Source organism: Ptychodera flava, chromosome 22, assembly GCF_041260155.1.
Source record: "Ptychodera flava strain L36383 chromosome 22, AS_Pfla_20210202, whole genome shotgun sequence".
Taxonomy (NCBI): domain Eukaryota; kingdom Metazoa; phylum Hemichordata; class Enteropneusta; family Ptychoderidae; genus Ptychodera; species Ptychodera flava.
The window spans coordinates 16,556,581-16,578,856 of record NC_091949.1 but is presented as its reverse complement, the minus strand read 5'-3'; the positions used below and the strand labels follow the sequence as shown (position 1 = coordinate 16,578,856).

Sequence of the window (22,276 nt, the reverse complement as noted above, 5' to 3'; positions counted from 1 at the left end):
GTAAGCGACACGAAAGTGCTCACTTCTCTTTTCGAACTAGCAACATACATCAACCTTCCTTTGCTACGTGACGATCTCACTGGTTGGATTTATGGCAAACAGTATAAAATGTCCATAAAAATGGCTGACCTGGAAACTAGTTATGGCAGTGTCTCACAGGACAAGACCGAAGAGCCGAAAGGTAACGCAACTCCAGTTTTATAATGACTATGAATGTGTCGACGGCATGCCAGCCGTACAGTCCATATGATGATGAATCGATTTTTCCATATTAGTCAGAATTGTCTTCGAATTTTCGACGGGTTTTGTGAAAACGGGTTTGTACACTTTTGATCTAGTATCTGTACTCGCGTGTTGTTTTGCCGTAGAATGTGTCATTGAGGTTTTCTGAATTATTTTCACCAAGGTAAAAGCGTGCGATACTGTTTGATGGCCGATGGAACAGAAAAAACGACAATGTCATCGACCGGCGGCCTTCCACGCAAGCTGGTCAGAATGAGTCTGTCTCTTCTAGCGATGTTTCATTTTGAAAATCAGCGACTCTGTTTGAAATGCTCCCGGGAGGCAAGCGGCAGGGACATGTGTGAACTACCGTCAACGACCACGAGTGATAACCACTCTGAACGGTACAGCTCGGTGAACGAACAGGGTACCGTCGATTTACAGAAATGCTTCATATGTGAAGATATGAGACCGAAAACGAGGCTGCTTTGTAAGCTTGATTTTTCTTTCTTTTCGGAGTTGTTATGCCCAGGGGTGTCACAGATGTGACAGAGCTATAGTACGCCGTCCAAACTTTACATGATCTTCTTTACAAAATACGTTCATTGTTTAAAAAGTCATCTCTCAAATGATTTCCTAATAGGGCCTACAGAGCTGTATTTCAATAACATGAGACTTATTTCTGCCAGTCTGTACTTTTACTTCGGTTGCTGTGAGAGAGGCCTCGCCTAAGTTGCCACTCAACTTGACACTTGTCTAACTTGTTTTTGATGGAGTTGTCGTATATGTTTCATATAGCATGTTCAGGATAATCAATCACACTGGTCGATAGCTAGCTTCTTGACATTAGTTTCGTTGTTTAGCTTGCTTTGCGTTCTTTTTTAAAATTCGAAAGCTACAGGTATGTACACTAAATGTCATGTGACCAGACTACTCAAACAAACAATAAGACCGCGCTCACATTTGGTTATTTGAGGAAGTTATTGAGCAAACATATCGTCAGATTAGTCAACAAGTCGTATTATTGTACGTGTCCACGCTGCAATTTCGCGCCGCCGTTGTATCGACTTTTGAGAAATTCGGGGGAAAAACAATTTCAATAAAGAGTGGGTGCCATTTTGAATCTCAAATGTGACTTCATTTGATTCACAGATCAGAAAATTTAAAATGGTAACTCGTGATTTTCATTTTCGATTATGGAGGAGAAATACTTTAAGTTATATCGGGTGCAGCATGAGTAGAATATAAACAGGCTTTCACTTCCCAGACACGTATTACCCAGAAATGATTGACAAACAGTAATCTGTGTTTTTAAAGACCAAAACTCATTCAAAGAGTTTGTTCTGTTGCGCTAATCTATACACTATATATCTTATTCCACAGACAGCCGGGACACAAAGATCGTACGCAAAGTCATCTGTTATACGATCGGTGGTATTTTAACTCTGCTATTCGTTCTCCAGCCACTGCAGAAGGTGTATTTTCGATGGGCAAACCAGAGTAAAATTCTGTACCTCTTCTACTATCTTGCATTCTTCATGCCGCCATTATTGATCGCTGTCTGTCGAGGTTACGCCATTTTCAGTTCCAGTAAAGTGACAACCCCTTCAATAGACACCAGTGCGTTCTGTGCTCTAACCAATGATTTCATTCATGGTCTTTTGAACCGAACAAATGATAAGTTCGTGCCTTTGAAGCGAAGTTTGCTAATCCGTGGTGTGATTTACAACCTCTGTGTTTTGAAGTTCATCGGCTTATACGCAGGTTTCCAGGTCTCCATCTTTCGCGCCCACTGCCCAGAGATCAGCGGCTGGGGAGTGTTTGGATGCATCGTTGACATGATGGGTGTATTGGTGTTTACTGAGTTCTGGTACGTCATTTATCTTTTGAGGTTGGCTGTCCAGTTAGAATTCAAGTCAATATGTGTTACTCTCACTTCTACAATGCCGACTGGATCCCAGCACTACGACCAAATACCTGCAGGCTTGAGAGGTGAAGAGAATGCGATTAAAGACGGTGACCCTGGTCGAGATGTGATCCGCCGAAGAATAATGGAGAGTTTTCTTGACTTCACAAGATTAAATAATTTAATAACCCACTTTCTGACAGTCACAATGTCCGTTACAATCTTTAAATGTTCTTGTCATTTGTATTGGAACTTCCGTGTATTCCATTATTACACAGAGACCTTCCGTATACCCGCACTTTTGATAAATCTCACAGTTTGGGATTCTATTCTCATGTTTTTGATTATACCTGTGGTTTCAGTCGGTTCCATAAATATCACTTATGTCTGGGATGAATTTTTGAACTGTCTCGACTACGAACTAGGGTGTGGCAAGCGCTGGATTGTGAAATTTGTCGAAAAGAAGAAGTGCGGTTCGAACAGTAGCGCAGAAATGGCCATGGTCGCTCTGACAGGAATTAGTATATTTGTGGCATTTTCCTTTCCGGTTGAGCAATACGGTAAATATTGGTTTGAGGACAGTATTTGTCTCTACAATAATACATATGTACCTGTATGATTTTTTTCAAAATAATAGAGAGGCGTTGAAAAATCAGTTTTCTGTTTTTGTGAAATACATATATTTTGCATTTTCCTGAAAGGAGGCAACTTTGCGCTATCCCAAAATTTTCCGCTTGGTTTTCTTATCTCTTTCTTCTGGTTACAGAGATTTTTGAGGCGCATTTGGTTGTGCAATTCTTTGCAAAGACATACAAGTACTCTCTTTGACATTCGCTGTTCAATTTACACAGATAGAGAAGAAATTACGATTGATTCGGCATATGCAACATTTTAAAATAATGGTCAGAATGTTCAGCCTCTTGACATGACAAAGATGGTGACACTATTTCTGCTCTGTAACAGAAAAAATATACAGGTGTGTCTTTCGGTTACCTGGTCGTCACAAATTTAAATAAAGCCGTTTATGGTACAAAAGGCTTGATGTCAGCCGTGTTTACAAATGCAATGCAATAAGTTTCGCATCGTGATTGGTGGCGTCCTCTTTTTGTGCGACAACCGCTTAGTGATGATTACAATGATGGTGGCGACCCTGCTGGTGACGGTGTATCGTTTTCTGCATGGTCAGTGAGCCCTTATACAGAATTCAATTATCATCTTCCCACGTCAGATCGCAGGAATAGAGTTGTAAAAACTCACCGCTGTCATCGTCTACCCGTACGTTCCAGAGTTATCAATATTCGAATAGCAGCTCACCCCTGGACTGTCATGTCCGATTTAAGTTGTTCTGCTAGTGTACGCACTGAACCTTGGTTAGTCGTAAGCTGTTTGTGGTAAATGTGAGGATACATAAGATTTCAATTCATTTCGAAAAATACAAATTTGTTTCTACAGTGTGCCTTGTTGTTGTGCTATAGCATCTACAATGTCGATCGAAAGCCCCCGATACGCAGATACCGGAAGTATGGGGAAGAAGCGGAAGGTTTTTTAACTTCCTTGTTTGTGAAAACCAGGCAGCCAGCTTAACCCAAATTTTGATGACTGTAGAATTCATCGTCAGGCGACCCTTTGTGAAAATGTTTCTCTTCCATCGAAATAAAGTACTTTGGGAGACATCAGACCAAATTGTATGTAATAGAAATGGGTGCAGGGGCTAACAATATCCTCAAAGAGTTCGAGATTAAGCGATCAATATCATAATTTCAGTCGGTGCAAAATACTTGGTGGAAGACATTTATGTTGATAGGGTCGTCTACCTTTTCGCCTTTGTTGCAAGTTAAATTACAATGGGATATTAAGGCAGGATGCGCCGCGGGGACTCTAAAACTTTAACAATACCTTTCGGTCTACCATTTATGTGGGCTTATTTTGAAGCTTATCGAGTAAAGAAAGTTTTTACAGACTGATTTTTGCGAAAATCGGAAATTTAATTTTCCCCGTAGAGTTAACACAGAGATTGCACACATTTTGAATTTCTAGCGTCGATAAATTTTTGGTAAATTTTTTGTCTAGTTGCACAATTTTCATTGTGACCCTAAATTTTTATTTTAGATTCTGTAAGAGAAAGGTTGAAAGTTTGCTTGAGGAAAGTTCTGGTCAAAGTTTAAGTCTTTTACTTCGAGGCGCTTAAATCTGCCGTTTTTTCGACTTTCCTTTGGATGCTTGTACCTTCTGTGGTCTTTGTGATAATTTAGAATGACCATCAACGTTTATTCATGGGCAACGGCGAGAGGAAAGCCAAAAGTTAAGCCTCGTCCGTTAATTTTGGCTCAATGGATACGACAGGTCTAACAAATATTCGGAACGAGCGACATATGTGTCATCGACACTGTAAAAATTAATCCCACCAACGATTAATGAATATTAAACAGAACTTTGAGTTAGAACATTATTTTGACCAATGGTGTAAAGGAGATGATGTAAACGTCTGCCTGTATTCATATTACTACCATTTACATGCTGTATACAGAATGTTATTTGTATCTTTTTATGGTTGTAACGGATTACACTTTGATGTGACTGGTACTAGATACAAATAATGATAACCTTATTCTGGAAAAATAAATTTTCTGCCACATCAGAACACCTCTTTACGTAGCAAAAGTACGCCTCCTCCGTGGAATGTACAATTGAGCGTGTTTGTTGTCTTAGAATTATACTTTTTAGAAAGCGGATGTTTCACCTTGAGTGGTTAGCTATTGATGTCAGCTTTAAATGGCCAGTGTGACCTTTGACATTTCTTTAGGTAAACTTTGTGTCGCTTTTGTCAATCAGAGTTTTGTAGTCTACTTCCCTGAGTGCGTCGCAATACCGGATATTCAGAATATCAACATAAGAGTATGTGTGTCCTACGTTGTTAGTGTTGATAATCGAATTTAGGTCCGGACTTGAATTCAGTTGTCAACATTAACAATGCTCGAAACGCACCGGCACACCGCATCTGCATACCAAATACTGAATATTTCATAATGATTTAGAGAGATGACAAAGAAATTGCAGTTGATACATATAGGATAAAAAGCTGAAAGACAATTACTAAAAGTTGCAGTCACTGAAGCTGTAGCGTGTAGATGTTAAAGATAGAACGCACCTCGAGGACAGAAATTCGAGCTTTCAAATTTTATTAATTCTCTTCTGACCTACCACTTGTGGGGGCTCATGTTAAAGCTCTTGATGAAAGAAAAATTTTCACCATCTTAGTTTTTTCGAAAATCGGAAATGCTATTTCCCCATAGAGCTAACACATGGATGGCGGCCATTTTGAATTTCAAATATCGGGAAACCTTAGGCAATTTGTCTCTATTGTACAAAAGTTTACAGGGTGACCCCTGATTTTTATTCTTGCTTTGGTAAGAGAATGGTTGAAAGTTTCATTGAGGAAAGATTGAGCAAAAGTTTAAGTCTTTTACTTTCGAGGCGCATGTTACCTTAAAAGGACTGTAGTTCTAAAGTTACTGTCTCTCAGGGCGATTAATGCAGCTACGAATCCGGTTCCACTGTGTGATGTCCGGTAGATGTTCATGGATCTACGCGATGCTGGTAAACGGTTGTACAATGAGGGGCGTTGTTAGAAAAAGTTATTGTACTCGAGAAGTGTTCCAACCCCTAGGCAAGGCGGAAATACTCGATTGCACTGCATGTGACCAGTCTAGCAGGCGGGCCTTAGCGATAAATTAACAACTTCAGGTATGCCTATTGTTACACCTGTCGAACTTTTACGTGCCTTTGAAATGGATATACTTTGATAGTTTCCGAGTACACGACCAATAAATGGAACTTGTGCCAGGTTAATAAATGTTTACAGACCACTTCAAAGTTCTCGAAATGTTTAAAATAATTGGAGAAGCTGTGGCTCCCCCGCAACAAAATCGCTCAAACTACAAGAAGCTCGTAAACCCAAACACCACCCTAAACTTTTATGCGGTACAAATCACCGCTATGAAATAAGATGAAAATGCCCCAACCTGCAAGTGAAATGCAGCGTAAACCTTTACATCGAAAGCGAGTTCTCAAATTTAAGAAACATCTGCAACATGATCTTCCCTACCTTTGTTGTAGCGCCCTCACGTACACATCTAGTATTCCTACAGATAACACCTCAAGTCGCTGAGGGCGTGCTGGAACATGCAAAAAGCATAGGAGAGGAGCTGACATAAAGGTAAGCTGGTTCAACCTGTCTTTAGTCTTACAAATCATTACAAACCAACGTAGTTGCCGAATCTTGCTCTCGTTCCGATCGGTCTCAATTTCCTCCTTGCGTCATTGTTATTAATTTTATACTTTGACGCAAGATATGAGGCAATATTTCACTGTACCTTGTTTTATGGTGCCTTTACATGAATTTACGTCATATAAACCATTAGTCTGAGTTTCTGCTAATATGTCTGCTTTCTATATTTTATATTCCAAGTTTCCTTCATGTAGACATCGATGATGCTCTGGTGTTCATTCTCTATTTCTTGAAATCCTACAAGGACCCTACAAAAATATCTAAAACTATTGCTTGAACGGTTTACAGTACATTTTTGACCAAAAGTAGGATAATTAGCAAAAACTCCAGTAAATTTCATCATCGTTTCTTCAAATCGCTGTGAGGTAATCCCTAGAAAACTTGAGGCAAAACCCACTGAATGACCTGTTACACGGAAAATATTTTGATCAAAAATCAGAAATCTTACCCCAAAACACACATTAAATAAATTTCATTTTCAATTCGAAACTTGAATGATATCTCCCTCTTTAAACTTCAAAAGTTCTCATACAGGTGGAAAAGCTTTTCAGAGTTTTTTTCTTTTTTGGAGAAAAATGGAAATATTTTCAAAAAAAAATTCGCATATGCGAATCTTCTAAATGTAGACATGTGTTTCATATCTGTATTCTTGTATATGGGTACTGTTTAAAAATAAATGTTCCATCCGACAATTTATGTACGTAGACCATAAAAATCATGTTAGCAAACATCAGAAATTTACCAGGGTAGATTCAAAATTATGTATTATTGTTTACTCCTTGACAAAAACCATTTGACATTTGACGTCAGTTTATTGGTAGGGTTTGATCCATAGATAACGTACTATCAGCCAATTCCATTTGTTTTAATCCAAGAACATCCTTGTATTATTGCTGTTTTCACAGGCTTCGATGAGGTCTTTTTGAAAAAGACATATTCAAACAGTGGTGCCATCGTGCTAGATTTCAAGATAAAATGGCGAGATTTTTCCTTTCTGTATAAAAGTACCTGCGGACAAAATGCTGACTCATCAGCTTTTCTTCGTGCTTTTGACAAATCATTGCGTACCTTTATTGCCTAATCACCAGTAGATATCTTTCTTCATACCTTGTAAACAGTAGTGTTTTAGAAATCTTAGAAATAGCTGGCAATGCTCCAGTGTCAATTAGGGTCCATACATATTTTAAGACTGAGGTTTTCTGTAGAGCGATGTGAACTGCACACAATCAAATGGATATAGTATATTTATATGCGATGTATCTCAAAATGTAAGGCATGACCATTATTTTATTCATATCATATTTCTCTACTCACTGTACCCATACATACGTTGAATTTTTATTTTACATACCATTGTATCCAACTATTTAGCTCACAGAAAAGGCCGACTTTATGTAGCATTTATCGATTTTGAAAAGGCGTTCGATCGCATTGACCATTGTTGTATGTTTTACAAACTTTTAAAATGTGGCATGAAATGTAAAATTTATGATGTACTTGCTTCAATGTATAAAAAGGTCAAATCATGTGTTAGGACTACGAAGGGTATAACTGACATGTTTGAGTGTAGTTTTGGCGTCCAACAAGGCTCTGTTCTCTCTCCTCTTTTGTTTTGTATTTTCATTAATGACATTGGTCTTACTCTGGCCAATACTCACCAGTTTTCTGGTGTCGAAATCGGTATTCTAAAAATTATTTATTTGTTGTTCGCCGATGACTTAACTCTTGTCAGTTCCTCAAGAATTGGATTACAACGTCTTCTCAATCAGCTTCATGAATATTGTTGTAAGTGGAAGCTTTCCGTGAATATTGATAAAACTAAAATTATTGTCTTTAGAAGGGGAGGGTCTTTGAAAAACTACGAAAAATGGTTGTATAATGGGCACAGGATATCAGTTACTTCTTTTTACAGTTATTTAGGTGTAGTTTTTTCGTGGACAGGTCTTTGGTTCCAAGCCCAAAAAGCGCTTAGTGAGCAAGCTAGTAGAGCGCTTTTTTGTTTATCAAGTTCTTTGTGTAAATTTGGTACTCTTCCAGTTAATATTGCTCTTAAGCTTTTTGATGCCAAAATACTTCCCATTTTACACTATTGTTCGGAAATCTGGGGTTTTCATCCAGCCCCAGATATTGAAAAAGTCCACAACAAAGTGATGCGTTCGGTTTTGAAATTATACAGTAATACATCAACAAGTGCAATGAAGGGTGAACTAGGTCGAGTTTCCATGTATGTATATAGGTATTGTAAAATCATCTGATTCAAATATTGGCTGAGATTGTTAAGAATGGATAAAAATAGAATAGCTTTCAAATGTTATGAATTCCAAATAAGTAAAATAGATGTACAGCGTTATAACTTTTGGGCGAAAAATATCAAGTTACTACTACAAAGCTATGGCTTTGGAGAAGTATGGGAAAACCAGGGTGTTGGCGACGAAATAAGATTTTTAAAATTATTTAAGCAACGATGTATAGATGTTGAGATACAGCAATGGTCAGAGCATTTAAGAGATACCAGCAGATTGTATTTTTACTCCACATTCAAGAAGGAACTTTGCCTAGAACCATACTTATTACACCTTGAAAAACCTGTGTTCAGATTAGCTCTCTGCAAATTCAGAACCTCAGCCCATTCCCTTAAAGTGGCACTCCCATTTGGTAACATTTTTAAAGCACATTTGTTTAATGCCAATGGTCGATATTTGACGTGGCGACTGCGCGCGGATCCCGAGATATCGATAAAAACATGTCTTTAAAAAAGTAAAGGTTTGAATTCCGGTGGCCCACCTAAATTCAGCTTCCGAACATCGAACGTTCGGCACTAGGGCCATTGTCAACTAAGCTATGGAGTACGAGTCTATGCTGACGCTGCTGTACGCCACAGTATGCGTCGGTGATCGGTCATGTCCCGTGGGAGAAAGCTGAGTCTTACTGAATTGGCGTAAACGAAAAACAATTTTTGCTGATTCCACCAGAATTCGCATAGGTGACTAGCACAGTTATGTGTGGTTGATACATAGCGGCCGCCGCTTGGTATGCATAGACGCATACCATGAGCGCGGCGTACAGTGTGGCAGACGACAAAATGTAGTCATCGGAGGCGGCTAATATTTGACACGTAAAAACTGATGTTTATGTGGTATTAGTTAAACATATAATACAACTGATTTAGAATAATGAAAGCGACAAAAACTAAGGAGAAGTTTTACAAAACTTACCTGAGGTAAAGGCATAATACTGTATACAAAGTCTTTGTAGTGGGAAGTAAATTAATCGCGTCGTTCGAACTTATTGTAGACTCCCTAGAATATCGTCAATCAGCACAACAACAAACCTTCGGGGGATTTCGGGTCGAAATCAGAAACGATCGCAAACCTTCGGGATGTGAAAAATACGCTCGGGAAATGACATGTTTTTATCGATATCTCGGGATCCGCGCGCAGTCGCCACGTCAAATATCGACCATTGGCATGAAAAAAATGTATTTTAAAAATGTTACCAAGTGGGAGTGCCTCTTTAAAATAGAAACAGGACAATGGAACAAAACCCCACGTTTAGACAGTTCCATGAACCAAGTGGAAGATGAATTCCATTTTTTACCTGTATGTCCCAGGTATCAAGATCTGAGGACAAAGTTTATATCACGCTATTATTACAACCCTCCTGTTTTATATAAGTTTACTTTGTTGATGTCAGCAGATAATTTAAAAACTCTAAGACAACTCAGTAGATATATATTTTTTGCAATGAAGCGTAGAGACGACTATATGAGTAATGTAAACTCTACTTGATCTTGTCGTCTGTTTTGTGATTAGTTTTTATGATCAGGTGTTATTGTAAGTTACTTTTTCCCAGTGACCCATGTACTATATTACTTATATTTTTGTACATTTTGGCCGGTGGCCATAAGTACTGAAATAAACTTGACTTGACTTGACTTGACTTGACATACATACGTTGATATCGATGCACTATCATATGATAGCCATTTACTAAAGCTACCATGGTGATTGTTGTCTTGCTAGAATAACAGTCGATACAATAACTGAACACTCCGATGTCATTTTAACATTCCAGAATTCTGTAAGTTCTCTGTTTTTATTTCATCACATATATTTGGCTGACTGTACATATTCGATCTTGAATAACAGAGAATACTTAAAGGGCAGTAACTCAATCCAACTGATTGAACACGTCCATGTACCTAGTCCTGCTATGTCTAATTCTAAGAGACCAATGAACTCCCTCTTGCGTTGTTCATTTAGACAGCTGGAAACCGACAACATTGTGAATTCAACAGAAGATTGTTGTAAGCCAGAGTTTTCGTCATGTGTTATCATCTCTTTCAAACTTTCAACTTTACAGCTATTTCTAAAACAAAACTTTGCTGTACAGTTCACGGATATTAACAGTTACATACATAAAAATTCTGAAAATTTGAGTTGTGTTCATTCAAACTTAAAAGTGCAGTTTCATGGGATTTTCATCAAGGAAGTGACCCCTGACCTTTTTAAATAAATGATGAACCCTTAGCTTCCTTTTATACACGTATTTCTATCCTCTCCGTTTAACCTTTATCAAAGCATATATTTAAACTTTACTCTGGCAGTTACTCAGATCGCTCTTCTTACTGTCTTTTAAGAAAATCTCATATCAGACTCAACGCCGAATATTTCACAGCTACCTCGTTCCCGGACAAAAAATTCTTGTAGAGTAATAGCATAGACCGAATATCGGCCCCAGTGAACTCTGGCAATCTCGAATTACGGTCCATTGTGATTACACTGAGCCCAAGTAAATGAGTGTTTGTGCCATAGCACTCAATATCGAGATTCTGACAGATGATCAGACTACAATTGTCAACGGAAATAATTATAAGTGTGCTACAAGTTTCTCGTCTCTCCACTTTCATTTACAATAAGATAAATATTATGTATAGTCTTTTCTTCAAAAAAGTATACAAGAATTACAGCATTGCTACAGATAAAACGACCAGTGGTAGTCGCATCGTCGATAGATATACACTAACCGACTACACATCATCGGAGGAAATAATTACTCTGTCGTTTTGTAATATACAAAATATCAACCAATACTTTACTATCATGTGACTATCATGTGACCAAACACGAGACGAATCCTAATTATCGTAGAACAGACATCGTTCCGTTATTTATGCGGAAAATAACGTGTTACATGAGTGGTGTCCAATACTTAATAGCTTAGGAAAACGGTCATTGGTCACTCAGTGTAGTGCTGGCGTCGTGCTTTGGGCTGTGACTATTTCGTATATTCTACATACATTGCACCTTGATCAAAACATATACTTTCTACATTTCAATGTCTGATATTATGGGCAGCGGGTCAACTCAGGTTGTTCTGTGTTTCATACGTTGACAAGTGTGTAACCTCGATTCGCCTGAGGGGTCTCTCTTGCACGAAAGTCCTTCTCCACACGGACACCGTTCAAACGCCGGCAGATGTCGTTGGCGCTTGGATGGCTTTGTGCACACGTCATCTTCATCTAGGATTCGCTTACATATTCTCCTCCAGAAATGGTGGGCACAACACAGTCCTGGCATACAGTCATTCTTGTGGTTACAAGGCGCCCCTTCGTGCGCTGTAACGGAGATCAGAAAAGAATATGCGTCATATTACTTGCATCCTTCCAATCACATATTTCAATCGACCATGGAAAGTGGACAACCTGGGTCTATTTGCTGAAAGTGTGCTCAGATCTTCAACAATGAAAGCCCCGTGGATTAAAGTACATAGCGTCCCAGATAAATCTTTGGTTTGTTTTCGTTATCGCTACGTACAGAGTTTCTCCTTCCATAATAAATCCTTCGTAATGTCAGTGATAGGGACCAAAGAAAATAAATGTATGTGTTTCCGTTTATCCGACCTTCCATAGTCGAAACCTTTCGACCTTAAACGTTTTTGTGACTCGCAATAAGTCAAACGTGCTTTGTTTTGAAACAAGTTCAAGATAAAGTGCGAATTCAATGTCGTAAATGCAACCCAAAATTGCTGTTTCCAATTTAGCAAGAGTGTCCAGTTCAAAGTATCTTGTGACAAATGAGATTCCCTGAATATTCCCTTGGAATCTCTCAGTGTTAACAACAGTAGAGACAGAAAAAAATAGTCGTGTACGGATGCTCCGCACCCCCCCCCCCCCCCCCCACCACCACACCACCCTCTTCCTCCCTTCATAGTTGCTATCTGGGTTGGCGGAGTACCCTTGCACGACTGAATTTTTCAGTGAATAGACAACTGTGGAGCCCACGTGTACTTCTGAAGAACTGTATTCGTAGACTACTATGCAGGCTTCCTTACTATAAGACTAGCAAACTTTTATTCGATCAAGGAAGCGGCAACACTCACCGACCTATCTGACCTACTTCTCAGAGCCATGTCACATATTGCAACGTCTATTTTTACTGTTTTATTCCTACTTCAACCTTAAGTATATAAATACATAAATTGAAGGCGAACGGGCGATAAGACGAAGGACCCTGAACGCTTGAAAATTCGGATATTCATTGACAAAGGGAAAAATTCGGAAATTCGGATTCTGATATTCTTTGATAAAGGGAAAAAAACTGGCGCAAATTTGGCATACCTGTGAAAATTTCATCTTTTGTGTGTTGTGATATACTATCTTCCTCACTGGAGCTGATGGCATCTACGTGGCCCTGGCCGTGTTTGGAGGGGTGCAAGCAAACCCCTCTTCTGCACGTCGACCTTCCGCAACACATGGAGTCCCTATGGCAACGGCGACGGTTGCGCCGGCAGGGGAGGCAGACTCTGTGCCCCTCTCCGGCGTGACAGAACTCTTGCTGGTCGCAATTACGGTCATCTGTACACTCGTGCTGAGAACGAAAGATAAATATACCAGTTAAGGTATATTCGTTTCTTCTTGTCTATACTTAGAATAGAATAAATTATTCCATTCTGAGAAGCTTTGAATATTTAATATATTAATCAAATGTCAAATTAATGTCCGTGATGGTTCCGCTTCCCTTTCTGTACATCCTGTCGACTCGGGTTTGGTTTTCTAAAAATAGACGATTTGTTTCTATTCGATTGACACTGAGGATTAATTATTCAGTTCAACGAGGAAAGAGATGTAAATACAAAGACAGTTTAACTGTCACAGAGCGTGACTTTGACAAGCGAATTCCCTCTTTGTCAAAATGCCATATATCCTTCCTTCCCACGGACTAATAGGTTGACTTCACTTTACAGGAAGTGACAAATCAATCAATGCAAGTTGAGTAAGTTTACTCAGTTGGAACTGTGAAAAGTTGTTCCTGATGATGGACGAGTCGTGATGGGGTGTGTCATCTCTGTCTGATAAGGTGCACAGTGTCCAAAGTATGGAAACATGCATGATTCTCCACATGTGACTGCGTAATTAATCCAGCTAACTATCAAGCAATGGTGTTGTTTGAAATAAAACTTATAAAAAACTTATAAATCTTCGACAGAAGCGATTCGAGCTCAGGCCTATGTATGTATGTATGTATGTATGTATGTATGTATGTATGTATGTATGTATGTATGTATGTATGTATGTATGTATGTATGTATGTATGTATGTATGTATTTATGTATGTACGTATGTGTATTTGTATGCATACATGCTTAGGTAATTGTGTAAGTTCACACGTTTGGTCATGGTAGCAAAGAAGAGCATGGTTTCACTGAGAACAAGGCAAAATGGAGCGAATAGACGGCTGACCTCCTAACCCACGGAGTTATATGTTCAATCAAATCAATTAGATAAATAAACGGTAGAACTTCCGACGTCTGACGAAATCATACTCCTTGTATAGAAAATTTGTACTGACGCAGATAGGTTTGTAATGGGGTTAGCTTTCTTAATTTATGCTATTGAATGAAACGATTCAATGGAGTTCAAAAGGAGGTGTGAGACACTCAGTGGGCGTGTCACACAGACTCCTCGAAGAATTCAAACGTTCCACAATCGCAGTAATGGCATGTTGTCGGCGGCACTATCGCACCATTAAGATGTTCACGGACCCATACAGCGGGAAAGGGCGTTGCATCTTCTTCCAGACTTGCCGACAAAGTGAAAAGTGCCCGCTTTACGCGATACTTTGGGTACAAAACAAAGACAGTGCCAATTTGAAATTAAATAGGGGAGAATTGGAACGATTTATTGTGAGACCAAGGGGGCCGACAAGTGAGTCTTTCTCACCGGGACAAAGTTGAAGTGACGTCTTTGTGCTGGGAACAACAGTGTGTTTGACGGTGGCAACACACATGCCGTCCGGCAAAACCGACACGCCTCAAAACAGAGTACACTACGATACAGAGTAAAACCAGTGCGCTTGTCGAACAAGGTGTTTGTGTTTTCCTACGCTATTAAACCAACAAAGATAACTGTTTTCCAACAACAACCTCCACAAACGATTGAATAGTCTTTCTGTAGCATGTACAGTCTGTATCTGCGGACACGCGTGAGATCGCGATTGCAATGTTGACGGTAGATAGAAAAGTGACACGCAAAAATCTGACTGGCACAGTTTAAAAGATTGTATACATGATATCCGCCACAAATATGTTGCCAAACAAGTAAGCCTGTATTGGTGACCAAAATAATTCAGAAAATCAGTCTGGATTTAACAGTGATATCGATAGATACGCCGCTACCTCTAGGGTTTCTCTGATGTCTACCGAAGGAGTGTTCCGGTGTGAGTATTTTGTCAGAGGTCATGGGTATTAATAAAAAGATCAAAACTTAAGTGGCATGTTACTTTGAAACCGAACACGCCGAAGCTATTCAACAAAGCGGGGATTCTTACTCCGAATCAAATTCGGCGAAAATTGATAAAAATGTAAACTTAGATGACTTGTACAGCGATAGCTGTCGAGTCGAGGCAATTAAATAGGTTTGAAAAAACACGCCGTCAAAATGAAATCTCAGTGTAACATTTCTGTGTCAAGCGAATCTGGGCTTCGATTTTTTGGTCAAATTATTGAATGGAAATTAAGGCACGTAATTAAAGAAATTTACTTACCATTGGCCGTACTTGAATATCGGTAAAGTTTGGTGTCTGTATAATTATTTCTTCAGAATCAAGCTCCTCACTCCTACTGTAGACATAATCGGGTATGTGTATGGCGCTAACAAGTTGCCAGCACAGCACCGCCGCGTAAACTATTAAGAGAGTCCGGTACAAAATGTTTCTGACCATGGTGCTGTATAAAATCGACTTTTGTGGTTTTTGCTATACAAAGCGTTAAACGGAAATCCCACAGATAATAAAACGTGTGCGGTGAGATCGTTCCCTGCGACTGCACTAAATTACGCGAGGCATGGCATTTATACACCTGTTTTAGTACGTGGTAGTAAATTTCAAGGTGAGTGATAGCTGTGAACTTGACTAGACTTGGACGGCGATTCGTCGACGATCTGTTGGAGTGTCTCGCAAGCTGAGCGAGAGTGTCAGGAGAGAGATCGCGACAAGAGAACCAGCAAACCACAACTGAATTGTGGTGTTTGCAAGGCGGCGTTAAATATCGCTTCATGCGACACGAGAGCAATTAGTCGCCCTTTCATCCCGGCGATTACAAATACATAAAAAGAAACCGACAAAGAGGGCTTGAATAAACACCCATTTGCTATCGTAATTCAGGCAGCGACTTGGACGTGACGTCATCACTTGTAGAAATAATGTGCCACCTAGGTGGTCGGGTATTCAGTATTGTACGTTAAAACAATTAGCGAAGTTAACACAAGACACGGACCTGTCTCCATAGTGGGCGCGTCTTTTGTGGTGTCGTCCCGCCCTGTAGAGAGTCGGCGAAATAGAAAGGGACGGAAAGTAAAGCCTTCCACGGGCATTGTTCCAAGTTCTTGAGGAAGAAACTGTGCTAGCATTTCTAACGGATTGACTTGTTGGCACTGCGGAGTCCTAGCGGTTGTTAAGTTTCACAGCGAATGAGTCATGGTTGGCATTGCTGTAAATCACCGTGCTAAATACATTCGCTGCACACAGCGACACCGTATGAAACCGCTATTAAAATGATACATACTGTTTAATACATTCAACGCGCCAAAGAAGAATCTCTGGCTAACCGAGCCGTGTTACAAATAATCTTAGCGAAACTTAGACGCGGCGTATTTATCGCCGGGTTCAAAGAGTTCAAAAGGGGAGAACTTTGAAGGGCGAGAGACCCTGCAGCAGTTGCTATAAAGACGTGGAAAAATCAACTTTATCATCCTAAGCCAAGCAATACACGTCAAAGCCTGCAATTATGATAGTCCTTCGCAATCGTTAAGATATGATGGTCAGTATAGACAAGCAACAGTTTAACATAAGATATTGCCTTAGTTTGAAAGACACGACTTTCATTTCTTTTTCCCCAAACAGGACATTCTCTCTTTCTTATGCATTACCAAACACGTGTTTGACATAAAGGTTCGCTGTGAGGAAAGTTCCCCATTTCCCGTCGAGGGAGACGAACGTGGACCCGCATCTGAACGCTCCGCTGAAATACTTGGCGGCAGGGTCGGCTCACAGAGACCTGAGCATTCCTTGCTTGGAGCATTTTTTCCACGGCAAGTTGGTCACGGAGAGTAACTTTGAACAACATCAAAGGATGATGTCAACAATGTCGAGAACGCACTTAGGAATTCCCTTTCAACTGTGCCATGCCCTTACACGCAGCTCCTTTCTCCGACAGGAAACAAATGCGTTTTACGGAAAAAAGGGCGAGCGAAAGTTTATTTTATTTGATGCGGGTACAATTCATAGCTTAGGCTGACGGGCGATAGCCAATCTAAACACATTCGGAATCAAAGAAAAGTCCTTCGAATAACCCTCAACGGCGTACTTCTTCAAACAAAAAAAGAAAGATCGACTTTACACAGTGGAAACAAAGTACGCCGACGTATTCTGCAATATACACATCCCAAATTCGCACCATTTTATAACCATATTCCAGGAATAGTGTCCGGTCCATTTGGACGTCTTTACCGTTAAAAATGTAACACATTTTTTAACAATGCTAATAGTCAAGCAGACGGGTGGTGTCCACTTAGCAGTGTTCTGTCTTGGCGAGGATGGTTCAAAGTTGGTCTCCTGTGAGCCGCTTTTTACGCGTGAAAATAGCTCGTGGACATCCTGTAGCGGCATTTCAAACGGTTTAGAACTTATTTAGCTTTAAACTTGTAACTTGCCCCGTACAAACAGTGAGAGTACTTTATGCTCTGTTTGTCGATTTTTTTGTGACTTATTAGTCGCTTTGCCAACGTTTAAACAAAGGGAATAATTTGGTATCCATGGATGTAAACATGGATTATGGACGATCCCTATGCTAAACGTGTTTGTAAATATGGATATCCGTGGTGTCTGTGTGTGATTGGAAAGGCTCAAAGACCGATCCATTGTCTTATAAACACAATCCATCGTTAAAATATATTCGTCTTCCCATAACCTGGGTGCGCCACTCTCTTCTTTCTTGGAAACAGTTGGATATTCCTTCACGTGTTTCAGGGCAAGGAAGGCAATATCAAGAGCGGAAATAACCAATTAATTGACTGATTGAAAAAGGTACTCTTGATACTTATATGGTATAATTTTGACTGTGAATGGAATGTCTCACTGGTGCTAATAACGCTGAGCCTTGTTTCTGACGTACATGATTTTGCAGTTGGTCTACAGTTTGCCACGGTGGCCCTGTTTACAAACGTCGGTCGAAATCATGGTAGAAATGTTCATAGATCCTTGACGGCTCAAGAATATCTTCAGTACTTGATAAACTAGAAAATCACACAAACAATTTTGCACAGTTGGAATAAATTACATCTTTAAGCGTTTCCAGTATCGCATTACCGAAGGCTCTCCTCGGCAAACTTTCACCAGTACACCCCGAGACGCGCTCGAGAACGGATTTGCATTATCAGCGCAAACAATTCCACTCGGTCCTCGAGATAGTGAGAAAAGTTACTGGGGGCTAAAGAACGTTGTCGGATCGACATTCATCGATGGCGACAGGGTTACATTTCGCAGAAACGTCAGGAAAGGCGAAATTCTCTAGCGGTGAAGGCGGCTTTTTCAGAGAGATAACGCTTTCTGTGTCGTATATCTTGCGTCTTGTTATCCCATTAACTTGTATATCTAAACCATTGCAATATATCTCTAATCAGCTGCATATGTTCGAATAAATAACTGAAATTAGCCGTCAATTAATCGGCCTGGGCGCCCCCCTGTCGGAGGAATGGTCATGTAATATAAGCCCTCAAATCACTTGAAGTTGTATATCGCCGTTGGCCAAGTGTTCATATTGTGTATTAAGTACGGCGACCGTACTAAAAGTAGATTCGTTTTGCTACTGATTACGAACAAAGTTGACGCGTTCATACTTTATGCCGATGTGAATTGAAGCAAAAATTACGTGCGTCAAAACGATTCTTTATAAACATATACACTCCCCTATAATCATGTGTTTGGTTTTGTCGTGTCCCATTAGCTGCGTGCTGCGGTCTGCAGGCGTTCGAAATGGATGCTGTTTCGGGAATGGGAGTAATTCAGGACAAATGCGTGCCGGTACCTCCCGACGGTAGCCGCCTGAGACTAGGGTATCAGATTCTGATATCGGCGGTCACGTCTTCTATGCGTTTTGTTAGTCCCTAGGGGTATTCCGACCCTGGATCTCTCTGACTCCGATGGCCGCGTGTTGTGATGTCCTGCAACCTCTCTGGAGATCAAGGTCGCTATGGAAGAGTGAACATTATCAACAAGTTGCGATGTAGTCACTGGATCCCTGTAGATGTGTGTTCAGTTGAAGTGGTACTTGGACCAATTTTGTCTCAAATGTACAGTATGCGATGTGTACCATGAATGATGCATGGTAGTTGTGCTAGCTGCCGTGGTCACCATAGTTTGCGCTACATGTTATTTCTGTATTCAACAGATAGTCCCATACCATTTTGTACGTCAGCTAGACAAAGTACTCGGACACTTCATTGGTATCCACAGATCATGGTGTCGTGTCGTGTAAACTTCAGCTCATTTGATGATGCGGTGCCCTTTTTGAAGTGTATAAATCAACTGTAAATGGCTCGAAACAAACCTGGGGTCGTGTCGTGGGGCAGCGTCCTCCAGGACCGGCTCTTTTCATGGTCAAAGATATACATTGCCTTTCAAACGTTATAATGTCATATTTAGATCTGTAGTCGGTGGTCATCGCCAAAGTGAGTTCGTGAGTTCATGTTTGTGCATTAATATGGTTTCATTTATCACCAGGGAAACCCGGTCGCTTATTTCTGTGTCTTTATGGTGTAATGTCCTTTCACACGCGTTCCTTGGTTGGCGTAACCTTAGTAACAGATTCCCATAGAGTTTCAGCTTACAAGTAAATATTTGGTCGACCCTAGCAAGCAAGCAAACAAAACTAATATTGAGATTGAAAGCGGAACTCCGAATGTAGCAAGTACCGGCTCGCGTTGGTATATGAGGCTGCCATAGCACATGCATTTAACACTTTTTAGATAACCACTGATTTCAAGTTAAACTGGTCAGATGCACAGTCCCTCCATTTTTTGGCCGTTTTATCACGATTGCTATTGTTTGATGTTGAATGTTGCCCACAGTGCATTGCTTTGTGGATTTCTATATTTCCAAACTTTTGCAGGGGGTTGTCCGTTGACTTTGATGCATTCTCGTAACTTAAACCCACCTGGTCAGTGGGCGGCTACTTTTCTCTCTAATATGATAAAATACCTCGTCAAAATCGACCATGAACTTGAAAAAATCTTGATCGAGCATCATGGGAATGTCAAATAAATTCTCGCTGAACCATACGTTAGGAATTTGCAATTTGCTTGCAATAAGTAGCCGTTACGGTAGAATGTGCGTCGGAGACAAATATTCTGACACTCAACTTTTTACAATTCTCTTCTGATCTACCACTTGTAAGCTTATTGCTCATTTAAGGTAGAACGCACCTCGGGGATAGAAGAATTCGGGCCTTCAAATTTTATCAATTTTCTTCTGACCTACCACTTGTGGGGGGCTCAGAGTCATTTTGAAGCTCTCGGCGAAAGAAAAGTTTTAATGGTCTTAGTTTTTGGAAAATCGAAAATTTTATTTTTTCCCATAGAGTTAACACAGGGATGGCGGCCATTTTGGATTTCAAATATCGAGAAATCGCAAGTTATTTGTCTCTCTAGTACCAAAGTTTGCATGGTGACCCCTGATTTTTATTCTTGCTTTGGTAAGAGAATGGTTGAAAGTTTCACTGAGGAAAGTTTGAGCAAAAGTTTAAGTCTTTCACTTTCGAGGTGCATATCACCTTAAATCTCTTGGAGTAAGAAAAGTTTTCACTCTCTTAGATTTTCGAAAATTGAAAATTTCATTTTTCTCCATACAGTTAACACAGGGGGGATGGCGGTCATTTTGAATATCAAATGCCGGTAAATTTTAGGTAATTCGTTTCTCTAGTGCAAAATTTGCATTGCGACCCCTGGTGGTTTTTTTATTGGTGAGAGAAAGGTTGAAAGTTACACTGAGGAAAGTTTGAGCAAAACGATAGGAACATGGTTTTGATATGCCGGGTCCACTTTTTTCTTCATCCACCCTGCTTCTTAAAGGTAATAGTCATCTCAAAATACAAACTTTCAAAAACTTTCAAAACTTACAACTTACAAAAACTTTCACTCAAACTTTTTCTCACTGTAACTTTAAGCCATTATCTTTCATAATCAAGAATAAAAACAACCATGCAATTTTTGTATTGCAGAACAAATTACCCCACATTCTGAGCAGCAGATAAATAAAGTTTTGTGAACAGCTAAGAGTCAGAACACGCGGGGTACATTCATTCTTGAAGTCACACTCAATTATCTGTATATTTGTTGATTTTTTTAGCGCCCTTTGTCGTGTCAGTGAATTGTAGTTTCTTCTTTAACTCCAAAAACCATATCAAAGCTCCCAGTGTTCGACTCATCAACACAATCTCGAAGTATGATAACGCAGAAAACTGTTGTCACCAAACCTCGTCGTTGTCAGGACCGCAACAATAAAATTGCACTCATATATTGCGTTCAACGCGTTTAGTTGGCAAAGGCCAATACGGTGTTTTTCAATTCGACACACTCAAGGAAGACGAATAAAATATAAACATAGAACAAATATAATTGGAATATTATCATTAGTTACAGCTCTTGTTCCTTCAATTAAGGACTAGAGATACTTCTGTCTGTCTTGGAACATGTTTAATTCAGTTTGCAAAATAACACAATTAAAGTGACAGAAATGCCCCAAAACAATGACTTTTTACTGTTGTTGTACTGTTCATGGATCGCGTATGAAATGCCAACTAATATGCCCTGGATCTACTTTGTCATATGAAATAGTTTTGGGACCGAGCACTGATTCATCCTCACCGAAACTGATGCATCAGATGTATCATGTGCAGTCACTTTCTGTGAGAGTCGTTTTATTTTTATTCAAGGAGCCATGAAGACGCTCTTCGCCATAAATTGATAACCCGACAGAAGATAGTGAAGAATTAGTCATTTTCTTAAGGCACAAAGTTTAAAGAAAACAAGTTACTCAAATGTGAATCACCCCAAGGACAATAAAATTGTCTCCGAACGAAGCGCGACCCTCACATTGGAGCGAGCCGAGACTTCCCCCGTATCATTGATAGTTTGCCCCGAATCACATTCGCATTCGTAGCAATTTCCGGCTGTCAGGGATCAGTCAATTATAGAAATCCCAGTCGAGTCGTAAGCGTTTGAAAAACAAAAATGAAACAGTATATAGACCTGTGTCTCAGTTACTATCTGTCCCTGAACGTCATCAGATAGGGATCGATCTTTATTT

General features: G+C 39.9%; 2 protein-coding genes across 2 annotated transcripts; one reads left to right on the top strand and one right to left on the bottom strand.

Annotated features, from left to right (window-relative positions):
* On the top strand, positions 1-4,785 carry LOC139122812 (uncharacterized). Its single transcript, XM_070688574.1, has 3 exons — positions 1-181; positions 407-712; positions 1,606-4,785. Exons 1-3 carry the CDS (start codon positions 109-111, stop codon positions 2,745-2,747), a joined length of 1,521 nt encoding a protein of 506 aa, XP_070544675.1. The 5' UTR covers positions 1-108; the 3' UTR covers positions 2,748-4,785.
* A 5,691-nt stretch (positions 4,786-10,476) lies between these two features.
* LOC139122811 (dickkopf-related protein 2-like) lies at positions 10,477-16,221 on the bottom strand. Its single transcript, XM_070688573.1, has 3 exons — positions 15,461-16,221; positions 13,036-13,285; positions 10,477-12,033 (listed from the first exon to the last, which is right to left on the bottom strand). Exons 1-3 carry the CDS (start codon positions 15,635-15,637, stop codon positions 11,783-11,785), a joined length of 678 nt encoding a protein of 225 aa, XP_070544674.1. The 5' UTR covers positions 15,638-16,221; the 3' UTR covers positions 10,477-11,782.
* Positions 16,222-22,276: the final 6,055 nt, after the last annotated feature.

What these genes read in the sequence shown, in the direction of transcription:
- LOC139122811 (XM_070688573.1), bottom strand. Translation starts at nt 15,637, where the DNA reads ATGGTCAGAAACATTTTGTACCGGACTCTCTTAATAGTTTACGCGGCG. An exon ending in ATATTCAAGTACGGCCAATG is followed by an intron (nt 13,286 to 15,460) that starts GTAAGTAAATTT and finishes TTTCGTTCTCAG; the next exon opens with CACGAGTGTACAGATGACCG. An exon ending in AAAAGATGAAATTTTCACAG is followed by an intron (nt 12,034 to 13,035) that starts GTATGCCAAATT and finishes TCTCCGTTACAG; the next exon opens with CGCACGAAGGGGCGCCTTGT.
- LOC139122812 (XM_070688574.1), top strand. Translation starts at nt 109, where the DNA reads ATGTCCATAAAAATGGCTGACCTGGAAACTAGTTATGGCAGTGTCTCA. An exon ending in CAAGACCGAAGAGCCGAAAG is followed by an intron (nt 182 to 406) that starts GTAACGCAACTC and finishes ATTTTCACCAAG; the next exon opens with GTAAAAGCGTGCGATACTGT. An exon ending in ACCGAAAACGAGGCTGCTTT is followed by an intron (nt 713 to 1,605) that starts GTAAGCTTGATT and finishes CTTATTCCACAG; the next exon opens with ACAGCCGGGACACAAAGATC.